This window comes from Prionailurus viverrinus, chromosome A1 (assembly GCF_022837055.1).
Source record: "Prionailurus viverrinus isolate Anna chromosome A1, UM_Priviv_1.0, whole genome shotgun sequence".
In the NCBI taxonomy this organism is placed as follows: domain Eukaryota; kingdom Metazoa; phylum Chordata; class Mammalia; order Carnivora; family Felidae; genus Prionailurus; species Prionailurus viverrinus.
In genome coordinates this window covers 133,380,287-133,398,108 of record NC_062561.1, presented here as the reverse complement: position 1 = coordinate 133,398,108, position 17,822 = coordinate 133,380,287, and the positions used below count along the sequence as shown (strand labels likewise).

At 36.9% G+C, this 17,822-nt stretch overlaps 3 protein-coding genes across 8 annotated transcripts in view; 1 reads left to right on the top strand and 2 right to left on the bottom strand.

The window, feature by feature from the left end:
- Window positions 1–5,730, bottom strand: part of TRAPPC13 (trafficking protein particle complex subunit 13) — a 40,131-nt gene extending 34,401 nt beyond the window's left edge. For all 4 annotated transcript variants that reach the window (XM_047858337.1, XM_047858347.1, XM_047858356.1 and 1 more), the window contains exon 1: window positions 5,591–5,730. In XM_047858337.1, coding sequence (XP_047714293.1) covers window positions 5,591–5,636 — 46 coding nt within the window. In that variant the 5' untranslated portion in view covers window positions 5,637–5,730. The remainder of the gene's footprint in view (window positions 1–5,590) is intronic.
- On the bottom strand, window positions 1,524–5,727 carry SHLD3 (shieldin complex subunit 3). The gene is made up of 2 exons (XM_047858396.1): window positions 5,591–5,727; window positions 1,524–2,442 (listed from the first exon to the last, which is right to left on the bottom strand). The coding sequence occupies exon 2, from the start codon at window positions 2,325–2,327 to the stop codon at window positions 1,572–1,574; it is 756 nt and encodes a 251-aa protein (XP_047714352.1). The 5' UTR covers window positions 2,328–2,442; window positions 5,591–5,727; the 3' UTR covers window positions 1,524–1,571.
- Window positions 5,731–6,334: 604 nt separating the features above from the next.
- TRIM23 (tripartite motif containing 23) overlaps window positions 6,335–17,822 on the top strand; it is a 36,443-nt gene continuing 24,955 nt past the window's right edge. For all 3 annotated transcript variants that reach the window (XM_047853960.1, XM_047853943.1, XM_047853952.1), the window contains exons 1-5: window positions 6,335–6,485; window positions 11,858–12,020; window positions 13,283–13,404; window positions 15,635–15,913; window positions 16,481–16,663. In XM_047853960.1, the coding sequence (XP_047709916.1) occupies window positions 6,339–6,485; window positions 11,858–12,020; window positions 13,283–13,404; window positions 15,635–15,913; window positions 16,481–16,663 (894 nt within the window). In that variant the 5' untranslated portion in view covers window positions 6,335–6,338. The remainder of the gene's footprint in view (window positions 6,486–11,857; window positions 12,021–13,282; window positions 13,405–15,634; window positions 15,914–16,480; window positions 16,664–17,822) is intronic.

Below are 17,822 nucleotides of genomic sequence, written 5' to 3'. Positions count from 1 at the left end.
TGCAATATTTCCTGTCTTATAACAAATTAATGAACCTCAAAAATTACACATAATGTTGGCTGGAAAAGAGCAAATACCAATAAAAGCAAGGCTTAAAAAACAAACAAACTGGCAGACGGAGTGCCTGGGTGGCTCAGTTGGTTAAACATCTGACTTTGGCTCAGGTCATGATCTCATGGTTGTGGGTTCGAGCCCCACTTCAAGCTCTGCGTTGACAGCTCAGAGCCTGGAGCCTGCTTTGGATTCTGTGTCTCCCTCTCTTTCTGCCCCTCCCTTGCTTGTGTTCTCTCACACTCTCTCTCTCTCTCATAAATAAATAAACGTTATGGGGCACCTGGGTGGCGCAGTCGGTTAAGCGTCCGACTTCAGCCAGGTCACGATCTCGCGGTCCGGGAGTTCGAGCCCCGCGTTGGGCTCTGGGCTGATGGCTCAGAGCCTGGAGCCTGTTTCCGATTCTGTGTCTCCCTCTCTCTCTCTGCCCCTCCCCCGTTCATGCTCTGTCTCTCTCTGTCCCAAAAATAAATAAACGTTGAAAAAAAAAATTAAAAAAAAAAAAAACTGTCAGAGGAACTCCTAGGTGGAATTTAAAAAAGAAAACAAACCAGCTAAAGGAAAAAAAAGGTAATTAAGTGATAGTCTTATATTCAGCTATGAATGTTAGATCAGGTTCTTAGTCAAAAATTGAGGAGGCCAAAAAGAGTATGTGACTTTCAGCCCAGTGCCAAGTCAAATATTCACTGTACACAGCAAATAGTGTCATGTATAGAGCCATCCTCATTGGAACTCACACAGACCCTTGATTTACTTATGAAATTCGGGTTTCATCTATTATCTTATAAATAACTTTTAGAAATTTTCAGTAAATTATGAAAAAGATAGGCTTGAGGTTACAAACTAATGAACTGAGCCAAGTTCAACTTGTATATATATACATTTTGCTTGGAAAGAACTTAAAAAAATTAAATTAGAATCTTCTTACAGTTCAGAGTCCTTAACCATATTCTACAGTCTTGCCTATCTAGTCCCTGAATGATTTCAAGTTTGTGAAGTGAAATGCTGGGCATTCTGAGCACATTATATTAAAGTTAATCATTATGCAGGAGCTCATCTTAGAAATTCTCAAGAAAAACAGTCTTTAGTCATTTGCTAAGTTGGCAAAAGAAGTTAAATTCATATGATAGTCCACTTTTTTCCATTGAATTCGAGTTAACATTTATCTAAAGGTAGACAACTTGTCAGGGAAAAATAAAATTATGGTACTGCTACCATTTCTTAGAGTAAATGCTGTTAGTATTTTATCAAATGCTGTCATAGATTCACCTTCCTGTATACTTTGTTCTTGAGTTAACAGACATGCCTAGGAACTCACCTGATAGTCATTTACTTCTAGGAAACAAACTATACATATTACCACAAAATTTTTTACAATATTAAGAATGAATAGGCTATATGACTGAAGGGTCAAATAAAAAAATTAAGTCATCTAAAATTTAAAAACTCATAAAAAATTTATTGATTTCAGATCACAGTTCATTCAGGATATTCTTCTCTTTCACAATCAGTGGAATTCATTACATACTAAAAATAACACCATATTTACGTACACATAAATTCATTTTCCCAGTAAGAGCTAATCTACCTTTAAGAAGATTTCCCACATATTCACAGTACATAATATCACAGAACACCCATATTTGGTCTAAGTGTCTCTGAATTGTAGCATTACAAGATGGAAGTTCATTGTGCCTGATAATTTGATTGAGTTTTGCCCAAATGTCTTCCAGAGTTTGGTTGTTACAAATAGTGTGCTCTATAGTCCATCTTGCCCTATAAAGTGAATGCAAATTCAGTGCCTTTAAACTATCTTGCAATTTTTTAGACAAAGGAAAAATATTTTCAGTGCAATTACTGTTGGGAAGTGAAACACTCCAAAACCTCTTCTTATGCTGTCTTCCCTTTTCTGATTGCTTATCTAGATTTCCAGAATTAGTCTGTTCATTCAGTGTGTGTGACTGGATTAAGTGCTTTTCTTTTTTTAAATTAGGTTGAAATTCCAAAAGATCTATTGTGCAATCGTAACTCTGTGATTTAACATCATGTTCTGAAATGGTTAAGTACAGTTTCACATCTTCAGCTGCCTCTTCAGAAATCACAGGTGGTGATCTTTTAGGTTTGAGTGGAAGTTTGGACCCATCATGAGAAAACCAAGGAATAAATCTTGATAGTGGACGTGTAGGAAAGTCTTGAAGTGCTTTCTCTGCAATTTTTGACAGTTGTGTGGGATCATTCTCATATGGTCGATAATGTAATATTACTTCTGTAGTCATTCTGCAGTAATCCAGTCACTCTTAATGAAGAGAAAATTTCTTAGATGTGATCCTCAGCGCTAGAATGTAATTTATAATTACAAGACTTTCTTTCCAAATCAGAGGGAATCAGGACCTAAAGCGGAAGTATTGCAAAGAATAAGATATGGTAGGGATAACCTACACACAAATAGGGAGAAAAGAAAAAACAAAAACCAATCCCAATATGATATTTTACCAAGTGTTGTTGGTAAATGTGAATGGAATCCACAAAATTGGAAACCCTGTCTCACCAAAATAAGGGATCTGGATTAAATGCCTGGTAAGCCTCAAACTGCTAGTAGTCAACACATTTAGATCAACATGTAAATATTTGTAAGTATTGTCAGTAATATATTAGGTAATAATCTTAAGACTATAGCAGAAACAAAGGGTAAATTAGTGACTCCTAGGATATTTTATTCATTTGAAGAGAACAAAAATGTAATAATACTTAAAACTTTGAGACATTAATTGAGGAAAATGAAAATCATTGTGATTTTTGATGCATTGAAAAAAATAGATTTTATACTTTAAAATGATATGAATTCTACCAAATACATAGATACACTACTTAACGATTTTCATCCCCAATACTAAGCACCAATAACATGAAAATAAATTTTGCATTTTAACCAGGCTGGGAACTGGTCTTGTTAAAAAGTGTCCTTAGTATAAACGGGGCACTTTCACACTATCAAGACATTAGTACCATGGCTTCTGAATTCCAATTCAGAGGAGGAACAAGAAGGCTAGACCTTAATATTTTTTTTTCCTTTTAGAACAAAGAAGTCTTCAAGCTGTCCCAAATTGGGTCACTGATAGTAAGTTCTAGCATACAATTAGGCTTCCAAAGTTGCATGAGCCACAATGCAAGCTCTTTCAAATCCTAATTACTGTAGAAAAAAAATGAGAGGTTCTCCCCAAATCATTAGAGAACTCCTTGAAGGGGTTCTTCCATTACTAGAATGGCCATAGGTGGGGACTCCTGTCATGATGTCATAATACTCATTTGATCACCAATTTTGAAGAGTCAGAAGTAATTAACTTCATCATGATTCTTTTCGCCTGTTAATGTCCACTGATTTGACAACTTAAATTCATAAATGACTGTGATCCTTAACACCCATAATTCTTAACATGAATCTAGACATAGCATACTCTTTTTTTTTTTTTTTTTTTTATGTTTATTTTTGAGAGAGAGTGAGACAGACTGTGACCAGGGGAAGGGTCGAGAGAGGGAGACAAAGAATCCGAAGCAGGCTCCAGGCTCCGAGTTGTCAGCACAGAGCCCCATGTGGGACTCGAACCATGAGATCATGACTTGAACCGAAGTTGGTCACTTAAACGACTGAGCCACCCAAGCGCCCCTAAACATAGCATATTCTTAATTTTTTTTTTTTTTAACATTTATTCATTTTTAAGAGTGAGAGAGACACAGTGTGAGCAGGGGAGGGGCAGAGAGAGAGGGAGATGCAGAATCTGAAGCAGGCTCCAGGCTCTTTGCTGACAGCTCAGAGCTGTCAGCACAGAGCCCGACGCAGGGCTGGAAATCAGAGACCTGGAGATCATGACCTGAGCTAAAGTCGGAAGCTTAACTGACTGAGCCACCCAGGTTCCCCTAAACATGGCATATTTTTAAAACCATAATGCTTTTATTTTTTTCTTTCCTTTTCTTTACACTTTCACACTTTAAGATACTGCATTGAGAATTATTTTTGTTTGAAAATATTCAATGTTGTACTCTGAGTATGATGAAGTTATGACAGCTCATTTTTTTACATATATAAGAAAGTGAACTTAAATGATCATATAAGTTGGTACACTTGGTATCCAACAATCAGTACAATTAGACTTGTTAAAATCTTGAAAGTTTCTTAAATTTCTGAAAGATATTAATATCTATTTACATACTTGATATGGGATTAAGAAAGAACATGAGAGTTTCTTTTCCTTTTTCTCCAGAAAGAACCCATCTCAGTGTAACTCATTTGCTCAGGCTCAGCTTACAGGTCATATATCTATATATATATATTTTTTTTTAAACATTTATTTATTTTTGGGACAGAGAGAGACAGAGCATGAACGGGGGAGGGGCAGAGAGAGAGGGAGACACAGAATCGGAAACAGGCTCCAGGCTCCGAGCCATCAGCCCAGAGCCCCACGCGGGGCTCGAACTCACGGACCGCGAGATCGTGACCTGGCTGAAGTCGGACGCTTAACCGACTGCGCCACCCAGGCGCCCCGATATATCTATATTAATATTGTTGTTTTTCAGCTCTATAGTCAGAGACAGATTTATTAAACCGAGCTATCAGTATATGATTTTATGTTACAAATGAGACTGCTGAGCTTCTGGAATGTTTAATGCCTACATCATAACTGTGTACAAGATAATGGTTCGTCAAAATGGATGCCAAAAGAAGGTAAGTGAAATTCAACTGAATTCAAATGTCTATCCAATCTCTTCTCAGCTCAGTTCAAGAAGTTATTGGAAACCACACAGTAGAGCATCCAAGAAATAAGAAGTGTGTTTGGGGAAGTAGAAAACAGATGAAATACAGCTGAAAGCATTTTAAATAAAAGGTTTTCAGAAAACAGTAATTCCAGAAAACTCTGCCCTGTTCGTTTTCCCTAAATAATAATACAATTACATCATCAAACTTACTCAAAATTTTCTGCTGTGTACAGAAAACGAAAGCTGACATCAATTCTCCCACATCCACACTACTTTGAAGTAAACTGCAATAAGTTATAGCAAATCTAAATTATACGTTGTTGTACTATGTGTCTCAAAACCCTTGGCACTGCTAAAACTAGACTAATTTTGCTGATCAAACTGAAGACTGGTAACTTCGTCAGTGCTACACAAAGACACAAGAGACAAGGAAAAACCACCGGAGATGCCTACTGTATATCATCTTGGCTCACAGGGCTCTAGGGACTTTAGCTTCTCTGACTAAAACCGGTCTGGTTACGGCAAGCAGCATATAACACAACGAGTGATTTATCGGGTATCTATTACATTCTAGAGGAATGCAACGTAAGTCTCTCAAACCTAAAAAGCAAAGAAAAATTGCTTCCTTCCTCTCGGCGCCGTAGGACACAGCAAGAATGCAGGAACTAATGGTGTTTACGAAGGACGAGGCCTACATCCCCGGGACCAGGCCTAGGTGGCAAAGGCTTCGAGAACTAGCGAGAGAACAGAAAACAGACTAAACGGAGTCAGGTTCGTGAAAGTTTACCTTTCAGGGCCAGCAGGTGCTCCTGTTTCGGGGGATTTACTTCCATTTTGAACGGCGCTTTCGACCCACTGCCTACGGCAGCTGGGTAGGTTCAAAGCAGCCCGGAAGAAAACAGTAAAGGGTACGTTCGGGAAGATCGAATGCACTCCCAACAGTTTCTGCTGGTAGTGCCTTAAATTCTCTTCTTACGACGTCCTTTAGGGACTCAACGGCTTCTTTTCACCAAAGCCATCTCTTATTTCTTAGCGATTTATACATAAAATACTTTTCTGTTTTCCAGCCACAAATCACACATAGCGTCTTCCAGAAACCACTCCTCGCTGACAGTACATAGCCCCACAGATAACTACTGGGCGGAGTAGAGGTGGAAAAAAAAAAAAACAACAACCTAGTGTGGCATCCTGGGATTTGTAGTTTAAACAAAAACCGCACTGCATGCAGGGAGATGTAGTCTCCCGAAGTCCTCACGTCTATTCTGCAATTAGGAAGCGATCGTTTCTAAAACGGGAGTTTCACTCCAAAATTTTACTTCTTGTTTTATCCTTTCCTTTTTCTTTCTTTAATTTTATTCCTTCCATACTTCAGTCTCCTAAATAACAGCAGTAAAAACATCAAAGCGTTCATACACAGGGAACGGCTTTCCAAGAGCTAGGGACTGACAGGAGGAGGAGCTCTGAGGTCAGCCCAGCCGTGCCCGGCGTCGTACTGCGCCTGTGCGGTAGCGGCGAGCGCCGAGGCCTCTGGGTAGATGGTCCTACCCCGCCCCTTAGTTGAAGGCGGTGACGGCTGCTTCTGCGGCACCGCTCCTCCTAGGATGGCTACCCTGGTTGTAAACAAGCCTGGAGCGGGACTAGACAGTGGCCGTCAGGGCAGCCGGGGTACGGCCGTGGTGAAGGTGAGGGACTTTGCGTGCTCCATTCTCCACCTTCGGCCTCCCTTCGGTTTATCCCTGAGTTCTGGCGGCCGCGCCCCGGCCGTCTTCGGGCAGGATGCGCGGCCTTTGCGTCCCTCTCGGCTTTACATGCCTTGTTCCCCACTCCGCGATCTTTTCTCTTTGCGGGCGTGAAGTTGCCTGGTCTTCTGTTAATACCAGTTCTTTACTTGACATCGCCGATGGGGATATTTGTGAAGATGATCGTATGGGCCTGTGAGACTGACTTCGGCCGGTCTTTTCCCTGGATCCTCTGCTTTTGGTTAAATTCAACAGGCATTAGCTTATTTTTACTAAATTGAACCATTATTATCGCTAGGTACTATGTTAAGTATTGTAGCTCGTTAATAATCTACCTATGAAGTATATGATCATTACCGTTTTGCAGGTGGGGAAACTCAGGTTTGGGTTAACACAGTGAGCCAGGGTCGACTGCCTTTAAAGTCTGGTTTTCATCATCACACTAATTCTAGGCGTGTATTAGTGGTTGATCTGCCCCCTCCTCTCTTGGTAGTACAGTCTTTCAACACTTGAGAAGTCTCCCAGCAGCAGCATGGTTGGGCAATAACGTTAAGGTATACCAATTGCCTATGGTTTGAGGTTTGAAATTCTACCATGCTTGAGTGCTTCAAAATGCATTTGCTAAAACATCAATTGAAATACGTGGGATTCACGTTTCCCCTTCACTATATAGTCATGGAAAGATTTGGAAGGGAGAACAGATCTCAGTCGTTTGTAGAAGACTTTCAGGATTATTATAATCTCAGTTATTGGTATTTCTCATTACTGGTTACATATTAGAATAACAGGATTTAAAAAAAAAATACCCTAGTTATGCACACTTCCTCCTCCAGTTCTGATTAACCTGACATAAGTATATTTTTTTACAATTCCAGAATTGATTTTAATGTGCAGCTAGAGTTGAGAACTACTATACCAGATAATATCTGAAGTTCTTTTAAGATCTTGGATAATAGGCACCTAATGTTGGGTTTAGATGACAACAAATGATATATTTCTGCTTACAAGTATATTATCAATCAGTGTCGGTGGCTTTTGATTCATCTGACCTTTATATATCAGTGAAGTTATTCTGAAGGTACATGGCGTATCTGAGATACAGAGGGAGCCCTGTTAGGCATGTTGTATGGTTGAGCATTTACTGATTTGTGCTTTATCTAAGTAGAGAATTCCTAAAGATAATTTTGTGAATTAACTTGAGTCAGTAAGTTGTAATTAGAATGGATATTATTGCTGTATCTATCTTTGTTACCCTAGTTGCCTTAAAATCTGAAAAGTATACTAAAGTCTGATATAATTCAAATTTATTACAGTACAGAGTTTAATATGTTAGAGCTTCACTTCGTTCATCTTTATCTTTTTTTTTAAACGTTCATTCATTTTTTTGAGAGAGCATGAGTGGGATGGGGCATAGAGAGAGGGAAACAGAGGATCTGAAGCGGGCTGCACAGCGAGGCCTGGTAGGCTCGAACTCACAAACTGAGATCATGACCCGACCTGAAGTCAGGCACTCAACTGCCTGGGCCACCCAGGCGTCCCACATTTTTGTCTTTATATGTAAAATGTGCCTGAGCTGTGCGGTAGGATAGTCTTTTTTGGCAAGATCCTTATGCTGTAATTTGTAGGGAGTATGGTGGCATAAATTTAAAAAACAAAAACAAACTCATTGTCATTTTCATAGATGAAAGCAGAAATTATTCATTGGAAGGTGAAAGTTGAAGTATATAATGCTAATACGTAAAATGACCTATTTAATGAACAAGCTGAGAGTGACATGGTTTTTTCACTAGAAAAAGACAAAAATCTAACATTCTGAAATTCACATTCAAAAAGGAAAAAGGAATCAGGAAAGTTTCTTTTGAAGAGTGAGTCTCCTTAGCACTTTTAAAATATGGTCTGGTTTATTAAAGTTTTATTTACATGTGATAAGTTTGTAGCTCTCCTTGGCATATTTGTGAAGTTTATAAAATTAAGAGCTTTTCTCTTATCTAGGATTTAATTTCTTGGGCTGTTAGCCACACTTCCTAATGATAAATACTGAAGAAAGAATGTCTTACTCTATTGTTAACTGAGTTGATGTGAAATAATCTAATAACTTTATTTTTGGACCCATGTTTGGTTTATAAATCAGTTGTATGTTACTAGTGCTTTTTGAAAACACCTGTGGTAGCAACTTAAGTTTTTTTTATCTTCTATAATTATGGGGTCACAGACACAAGGTATGAATGGACTAAGTAAAATTTAATTTGATTCTTTGGAGTATATGGTCATAAACAAGTTTATGTTAGAATAGCAAGAACATCTATTAAAAATGTTGCATTTGTTTTACATCTAATTGTGTTGTATCTTTTCTGTATTTGATTGAATTTGATATTTAAGTGAGGATGTTTAAAAAAAATTTTTTTAATGTTTTATTTATTTTTAAGACAGGGAGAGGCAGAGCATGAGTGGGGATGGGGCAGAGAGACAGGAAGACACAGAATCTGAAGCAGGCTCCAGGCTCTGAGCTGTCAGCACAGAGCCTGATGTGGGACTCGAACTCACGAACTTGTGAGATCATGACCTGGGCGGAAGTCGGACGCTCAACTGACTGAGCCACCCGGGCGCCCCTAAGTGAGGATGTTTAAATAAAAATTCTTTCCTGCCATTTTTAAAAACGTAGGTTAAATTTAAGTTTGTATATATAACATAATTTATGTGTAACTGTTTCTAGCTATTTCCCTTCCTCATAGGGAACCACTATTCCAGTGTAATTAATTTCCTTTATAGCCTGCTAGAAAGTTAGTATGCCTGTATAAAAACATATATATAAATATATGCTCTTTCACTCCTCAGTTTAATGCAAAAGCTATGTATTCTATGTATCATTTTTCACTTTGTTTTATTTGTGTGAAAAAATTCTGTTTGTGTACATAGAAAACTTCCTCTTTCTCCATAGACTGCATAGTTTGCAGTACATGAATATACTATATTTTCTAGTCTGTACTGGTACATATTTACTTTGTTTCCAATCTTTTGCAAATGCAAATGGTGCTATAAGGAATAACATAGAGACTGCTTCACACATTTGTAATATATTTGTAGGATAAATTCCGGGAAATAGAATTACTAAACCATGTAGGGGTGCCTGGGTGGCTCAGTTGGTTGAACATCCGACTCTTGATTTTGGCTCAGGTTATGATCCCAGGATCATGGGATCCAGCCCCATGTTGGGCTTTGTGTTGGGTGTGAAGCCTGTTTGAGATATTCTCTCTCTCTTTCTCTCTCTCTCTCTCTTTCACTCTCACTCTCGCTCCCTCCCCCTCTGCCCCTCTCCCTCCTTTCCCCCTATCTTTCTCTCTCCCTCTGCTCCTCTCCCCTGCTGGTGCACTCTCTTAAAAAAAAAAAAAAATACCTGCTTTCCCACACTTTCACCAGCACAACGAAGAGTTATTGACCTGTTTGATCTAATCTGAAAACTGAAAACAGTATATTGGTGTAGGTTTAATTGCATTTCAAAGTTTTTTGAGTGAGATTGGACATCTTTTCATGTATTTAAAGAGTTGTTTTCATGTCTTTTTCTGTGAACTATGTATTACATTTAAGACTGTCTTGAACCATACTGGGATGCAAGCCAATTAGAAGTTATGAATTTACAGTGAAAAATGTTTGTATTTCATGCACTAAGTCCAAATTAATTACAGAGCTAATATTTTTAATATATTAAGTGTGATTTCCACTAAGCATTTTCTGGTTTTTGTCTTGCATTATTTACTTGTTGGTGGATGGTGGTTGGGCTGAACTGTTTAAAACATTTTTTTTTTAAGTTTATTTATTTTGAGAGAGAGAAAATGCAAATGGGGGAGGAACAGAGAGAGAGAGAGAGAGAGAGAGAGAGAGAGAGAGAGAGTGAGTGTGAGTGAGTGAGTCCCTGCACTGTTAGTGCAGAGCCTGCTGCAGGGTTTGAACTCAAGAACCATGAAATGGTGACCTGAGCCAAAGTTGGATGTTTAACCTACTGAGTCACCTAGGTGCCTCCCCTCTTTTTAAAAACTTTTATTTTGTCAGACTTTATTTATATAAGCACACTAGTGGTTGGTTGTTTGGAATGCCCTGTTTCTGGGGGCTTTTTGGTCTAACAGGGAAAGACAGGCTGGAAAGCCAATAAGGGAATTAAAGTGCTCTGGGGTGTTAAGATTAAACACTTATCCATGGTGCATGATGGCCCAAGGGATAGTGTGCTCATTTCAGTTGGACTGACCTGTGTGGGTAGGCTGAGAGATATAGTTGTTTAGAAATTTGTTAGTTTACTAATGTTAAAAAGAGAATCCACAAGAAAAATGTCTGTTTAGCTATTTCCTCAGCATCAGCATAAAGAAAGAGGCAAAAACAGTTTATCCTGTTCTAGGAACTACAAATTGTTTCATATAGTTTGAGAATAGAGTCTGAAGGGGGTTGCAATAAAGCAGTAGGACAGAGGACAGATTGTAGTAGGTCATGGATGACAGACATAAGAGTTTGTGGCATAATTGTTCAACGTGGGTATTAAAAAAAATTCTCAAACATTTCAGCTATATTTGGAAGTAACAGTATTAACAGTACTTCATTAATAAAAATATAGGTTGTTGACTTAATTCTAAAAGCACTCATGTGCTTGGGAATCAATATGCTGATTTTTGTTGCCTTTCCTTTGACTGCATGGCCTTGGGCAAGTCATGTGCCTGTAATTGGAACTATATAGACAAAATATTTTCTAACCGAGGGGAATTATTTATTAATTGAGAACAAGGAATTGAAATTTAAGTCTTAGCTGATTTCTTGTCTTTACATTATATAATATAAACACTAGAAGATACTTGAAAGTTACTTATAGTCTTTTCTGAACAGGTTCTTTATTATTTACAAGGGTTAAATGTCACCCTAGTACATATTTCAGATTATTTTTGTTAAAATTAATGATGATTTTTGGGGGGTAATTTCGGAGAAATTGCTTAAGAATGCAACTTCGGTAGAATTATATAGTGTACAGATTCCGATATAATGAATCAAGTCATAATTTTCAAAAGATAAAGGTGATATTAATTTACATTATTTTTGTCCCTAACACTTGACATTTCAAGGAGATTTCACTATGATATAGTTTTGGTAGGGTCTGTCAGATAATATGATAAAAAGATGATTTAAGGTTTTACAATCTAGACTGTTTTTTTTTCATGGAGAAATAAAGTGACTTAGAAAGATTGATTTAATATGTTCGATCAAGTTTTTTTTTTGGCCTGAAGTATGTATGCTTTTAAGATCATTTAAAGAGCACATGTTCCTATGCCAATTATTAGGTGCTGGAGTGTGGAGTTTGTGAAGATGTCTTTTCTTTGCAAGGAGACAAAGTTCCTCGCCTTCTGCTTTGTGGCCACACAGTCTGTCATGACTGTCTTACCCGCCTGCCTCTTCATGGAAGAGCAATCCGTTGCCCTTTTGATCGACAAGTAACAGATCTAGGTAGGAAAATATATTGTATTTAAGATTGAAAATTGTTTGGTTTATTTGTGTGAAAAGGAGTTTGTGTAGTCATTGATTACTGTAGGGTTCTAGGTTAGAAGAGATGTATGGAAAAGGATTATCTTCACTTGTTCTAGTTCTAGTTTACTTAGAGGAGTTATTTTAGCTAAGTGTATATTTCATACAGTGGTTTTCAAACACAAATCATAGCTAATTTTTAGTTATTAAATCAATTTAATTGGTTGTGAACATGGTTTTTTAAAGAAGAAATGGAAAAAAAATGTGTTGCACTCTGAAGGTGAATATTGGTGTATGAAACTTTTCTTTCAGATGTGTATATTATATATGAACATATTTTTAAAACCATGCATATGTAAATATATATAAGTAAACATATATCTAAGTATTTATAAGTAAATATATATATAAGTAAGTATGCATATGTGTACATACATACATATATATACATATATGTAGGTTATCCTGTGTTGAAAGGGAAAATGTATTTCTTACTGGAGGTTGCTGTAAAAAGTATTTTAAAGCACTTGTTTTAATATATGCAGTAAAAGTCAGTGACAAAATAGTTTTTAAAAAGTATAAAGAAAAATAGTAGAACTTTATGTTTTTACTGAGAATGCTGAAGAGTTGGGGCGCCTGGGTGACTTAACAAGAATTAAGCATCCCACTCTTGATTTCAGCTCAGGTCATGATCTCACATTTTGTGGGATTGAGCTGACAGCACAGAGCCTGCTTGGGATTCTCTCCCTGTCTCTCTCTGCTCCTCCCGTCCTTGCTCACCTGCACTCTCTCTGTCTCTGTTAAAAATAAATAAATAAACTTAAAAAAAAAGAATGCTCAAGTTTTCTTTTAATGTTTATTTATTTTGAGAGAAAGAGCATGAGTAGGGGAGATCAGAGGAGAGGGAAGGAGAGAATCCTTAGCAAGTTCTCTGCCATCGCTATAGAACCCTACTTGGGGCTGGATCTCACAAACCATGAGATCATGACCTGAGCTGAAATCGAGTGGTATGCTTAGTTGACTGAGTCACCCAGGTGCCCCAGGAGTTTCTGTTTTTTTAAAGAGAATTTTTATCAAGACAATAGTTCTAGCAATAAAAAGAAATTAGGGAAAATTTGAATTTTGAAAATTTAGACATTATTAATGATATTAATAAATATATGATAAATTACTGTTAGGTATGAGGTGAAATGATTAATATTCCATTTTATTAGATTTAGTTTTTATTTTTATATTTGTTTTAGGAGATTCAGGTGTTTGGGGATTGAAAAAAAATTTTGCTTTATTGGAGCTTTTGGAACGACTACAGAATGGACATATTGGCCAATATGGAGTTGCAGAAGAAGCCATTGGGATATCTGGAGAGGTATTGATTGAATTTATTAAAATATTTATTATGAGCATGAATTTTTTCTTTTAAAATATAAGTATAATCTTACCTCACTTGCTTCAGCAGATAGGAATCCAGAAACACAACTTTTCGTTACATTACAGTTTTATAGGAAATAATATTCCCAACTGAATAGAAAGTAAAACTTAAACTTGAATTCACTGAAAATACTATACCCAAAGTATATTTTATGTATAAACTTACCTCCTTATTATAATTCAGTTCTATCCAAGGATAAAGTCAAGAGTTAGAAGGTTATGGAAAAGTAAAAAGAAGTGGAAGCTACATTAAACCAGAGGATGCAAAAGTGAATCAACAATAAACAGTATGGTGCAAAGAAAGAAAGAGAAACTCCATCAAAGAGGCCATTTAGTGTAGAGGCCAAATGCCTTAAAGATAGCAGTAGCTCTTGAGGGAATTAATACTATAAATATCTTCATGAAAAGTTTAAATGTGTAAGTATACTCTATCCAACAGGCTGGTCATCCAGTAAATATTAGGATGCTGCCCATTAACACAGGTTAAAATACATTTTTTACACTTAATTATATGCATAGCTCATATACTGTACTAGATATAAGAATAGTTGTAGTAAATAACAGTTAATGATTTCAGTGGTCAACTTTAAAACCACAGGTTTAGAATCAAGGAAACAAATGTCAGATTGATTTCTACTTTTCTTCTATTAGATCATGATTTCTTTATATAAAGTGAATCACTGAAGTGAATTTCAAACTAGGGCACTGTTTCCTAAAAGTTTTGCAGTTCCTTCACATGCAATATCTTTTATCTTTCAAAAGACATTAGAATATTACCTAATGTTGTCCTTGTAAATATTAATCATGTCTGAAAAATAGAAGACATGTATTTTTTATTTTACTTGTTGAACTTTGGGTTGATTTTAAAATTTAATATGATAATTAATGATACCATTGGTGTTTTTTCTAATTTTTATTTCTGGAATAATTTATGCCAGATTGCTCCCTTTCCAATTAGGCCTTTTAATATTCATCATAAGTTTTCAAAACATTCTTGATTATCTGTTATATAAAGTTTTTCAAGTTGAAATGCTTTTTTAGTAATTCATGAAAATTAGAAATAACATTTAAGAGCTTATATATAACATAGGATTTTTATTTTTTTCTTTAAACTAGCTTTTTTTCTTTAAACTAGCTTAAATCAGTGCTTTTTCAGCCTGGATTATACAGTGAACTCACCTATGGAGTTTTAGAAAAAAATACACAGATTAGGCCTCATCTATAACCTATTGGAATTTCATAGGTTAGAGTCTGAGCATCTGTGTTTTTAAAAGCTTTGCATCTGATTCTTATGCACACATCTGGTTCTCACAGTAGCCTTCACACTTCTCTTCTTCTGCTACAGCACCATGATAAGTGGTATTTAAAGTAGTGGTGGGGGAGCCTGGCTGGTTCACTTGGTGAAGCATGCCACTGTTGTTGTCAGGGTTGTGGTAAGTTCTAGTGCCATATAGGGTATAGAGATTACTGCAAAATAAAATCTTTAATAAAATTGAAAACTAAAGCAGTGGGGATGTATTTATTATCAACTTTCTTTTTTAGTCTTAAAAGATTTCTAAAAAAGAGATTTCTAGCCTCTAGTTTTCAGTTTCTTGCATATAAGCTGAGGGGATTTCATAGAAGATATCTTTACACTGACTGTAAATCTATGAGGATAGTTCTCTTTTTGGCCCCAAATTCATAGCATGGATTGATAATAAGTTTTGGAAATAGCTTCTCACTTACCTATAGAAATGAATACTTTTGGAGTGTCTGAGTGACTCAGTTGGTTATGTGTCAGACTCTTGATTTTGGCTCAGGTCATGATCCCAAGGTACGTGAGATTGAGCCCTGGATAGTGCTCTGCACCGATAGCGTGAAACCTGCTTAAGATTCTCTCTCCCTCTCTTTCTGTCTCTTCCCTGATTGTGTGCACGTGCAAGGGCACTCTCTCTCACATAAATAAACTATTAAAAAAAAAACCTCAGAAAACAAAATGAATACTTTCTTAGGTGAGTAGTAAATGACCTTTTTACTTAATTGCCAGTATATTTTCACATGTAAAGCCTGGTCAGTTAAGAAAAGATTATGGGGGAAAAAAGGAAGGATTATGGGCTTTTATATTTTAAAATTTATCATGTTGTAATGATGGAGGTTCAGTTTGAAGACATTAATTTTTTGTTTATCAGAGTATCATTCGTTGTGATGAAGATGAAGCTCACGTTGCGTCTGTATATTGCACTGTGTGTGCAACTCACTTGTGCTCAGAGTGTTCTCAAGTTACTCATTCTACGAAGACATTAGCAAAGCACAGACGAGTGCCTCTGGCTGACAAACCTCATGAGAAAACCATGTGCTCTCAGCATCAGGTACACGCCATTGAGTTTGTTTGCTTGGAAGAAGGCTGTCAGACTAGTCCACTTATGTGCTGTGTCTGCAAAGAGTATGGAAAACACCAAGGTCACAAGGTATGATTATAATTAGACTGGATGACTCTACCTGGTTTATCAGCCTACCATTTGTTTCCATTGACTACTTTATGCCAAGTAGGGATTGAAGAAGAGTTCAGTGATGAATGAGTTGAGCTTGGTAGCATGAAAAGAAATGAGAGATTCAATTTCTGAATGTCATAACAAAAATTTCAGAAGCCTCATGATTCTTTCTTCATTGAAAAATAGCTTTCCAGCAGGAAACAAAAGTTCTCTGTGTGCATGTTTTCTTAATGAACTGGATTGTTTTGACAGTACTTAATAAGTCTTTTGATGAACTGATGTTTATGGTAAAATCATAAAGTGAGTCTCTTGGATTCTTATTTAACAATAAATGGACTCCCAAATTTTAAATTATTTCTTTGAAGGATAAATAGTTTTGTGATGAATATACATTAGTATTTACTCTCTTGTGCTTTTGTAGATGTGTTATAAAAGCCACTTGAGACTGATGCTTTTTCTTATTATTATAGGAGTGATTTAAATAGCATTTTATATTGTTAGTCAGTACCATGAGTTCTTTTCTATAATTTTTTTGCATTTTAGCATTCAGTATTGGAACCAGAAGCTAACCAGATCCGAGCATCAATTTTAGATATGGCTCACTGTATACGGACCTTCACTGAGGAAATCTCAGATTATTCCAGAAAATTAGTTGGAATCGTTCAGCACATTGAAGGAGGAGAACAAATAGTGGAAGATGGAATTGGAATGGCCCACACAGAACATGTATGGAATTTTTTTCTTCCTTCTGTACTTTCTTACCCTTTGTACTTCTCACCTTTTCATTTTTTTTTTTCAACGTTTATTTATTTTTGGGACAGAGAGAAACAGAGCATGAACAGGGGAGGGGCAGAGAGAAAGGGAGACACAGAATGGGAAACAGGCTCCAGGCTCTGAGCCATCAGCCCAGAGCCCGACGCGGGGCTCGAACCCACGGACCGCGAGATCGTGACCTGGCTGAAGTCGGACACTTAACCAACTGCGCCACCCAGGCGCCCCACCTTTTCATTTTTTTAATTTATTGGGCAATTACGTTGTGCTAGTACTGCACTAGTCACTGAAAACAAGTTTTATAAAAAGTCTCTATCTTCATAGAGTTTATAATCCATCATGGAAGAGAGACATTTTCAAATGTAGTAACTATTTTGTAGGGGAAGTACAGGATGCCTTAGTAATACATAAGAGTGGCAATAATTTAGCTGCCTCAGGGAAGGCTATCTGGATTATGTGGTGTCTAAACTGAGACTTGAAGAAATTTAGTCAGGGAGAAGAGTGTGGTGGGGAGTGAGTTGTCCCAGAGAGGGAAGCACATGTTAAAATGCCTGGAAGTGAGAATTGGACATATTATAGAACAACTCAGTTCACTACACTTGAATCTTTGAGTATTGGATGGGACAGGGCAAGAAAAAAATGTTGGAAAGTTAAGGGCCAAATCATGGAGGATATTATTAGCTTTGTTAAAGAGGTTGGACTTGATTATAAGGGCAGTGATGAGCCGCTGAAGAATTAGCATAGAAATAACATAATCAGATTTGCATTAAGAAAGGTTGCTCTTAGGGGCTCCTGGGTGGCTCAGTTGGTTAGGCATCTGACTCTTGATTTTCGGCTCAGGTCATGATCTCATGCTTCATGGGATTGAGCCCTGTGCCCGACTCCACACTGAACATGGAGCCTGCTGAAGATTAATTCTCTCTCTCTCTTTCACTCTGTCAAAATCATAATCATAATCATAATCATAATCATAAATTATTTAAAAATAAAATAAAATACAAAATTTGGTTCCTCATTTTCACTAGCTACATTTCAAGTATATTCACGTACATATAGCTAATGGCTACCATATTGAACCACACAGATACAGAATGTGTCCATCATCGTTGAAGGT

Coding starts and splice junctions, on each gene's coding strand:
- SHLD3 (XM_047858396.1), bottom strand. CDS start 2,327: ATGACTACAGAAGTAATATTACATTATCGACCATATGAGAATGATCCC.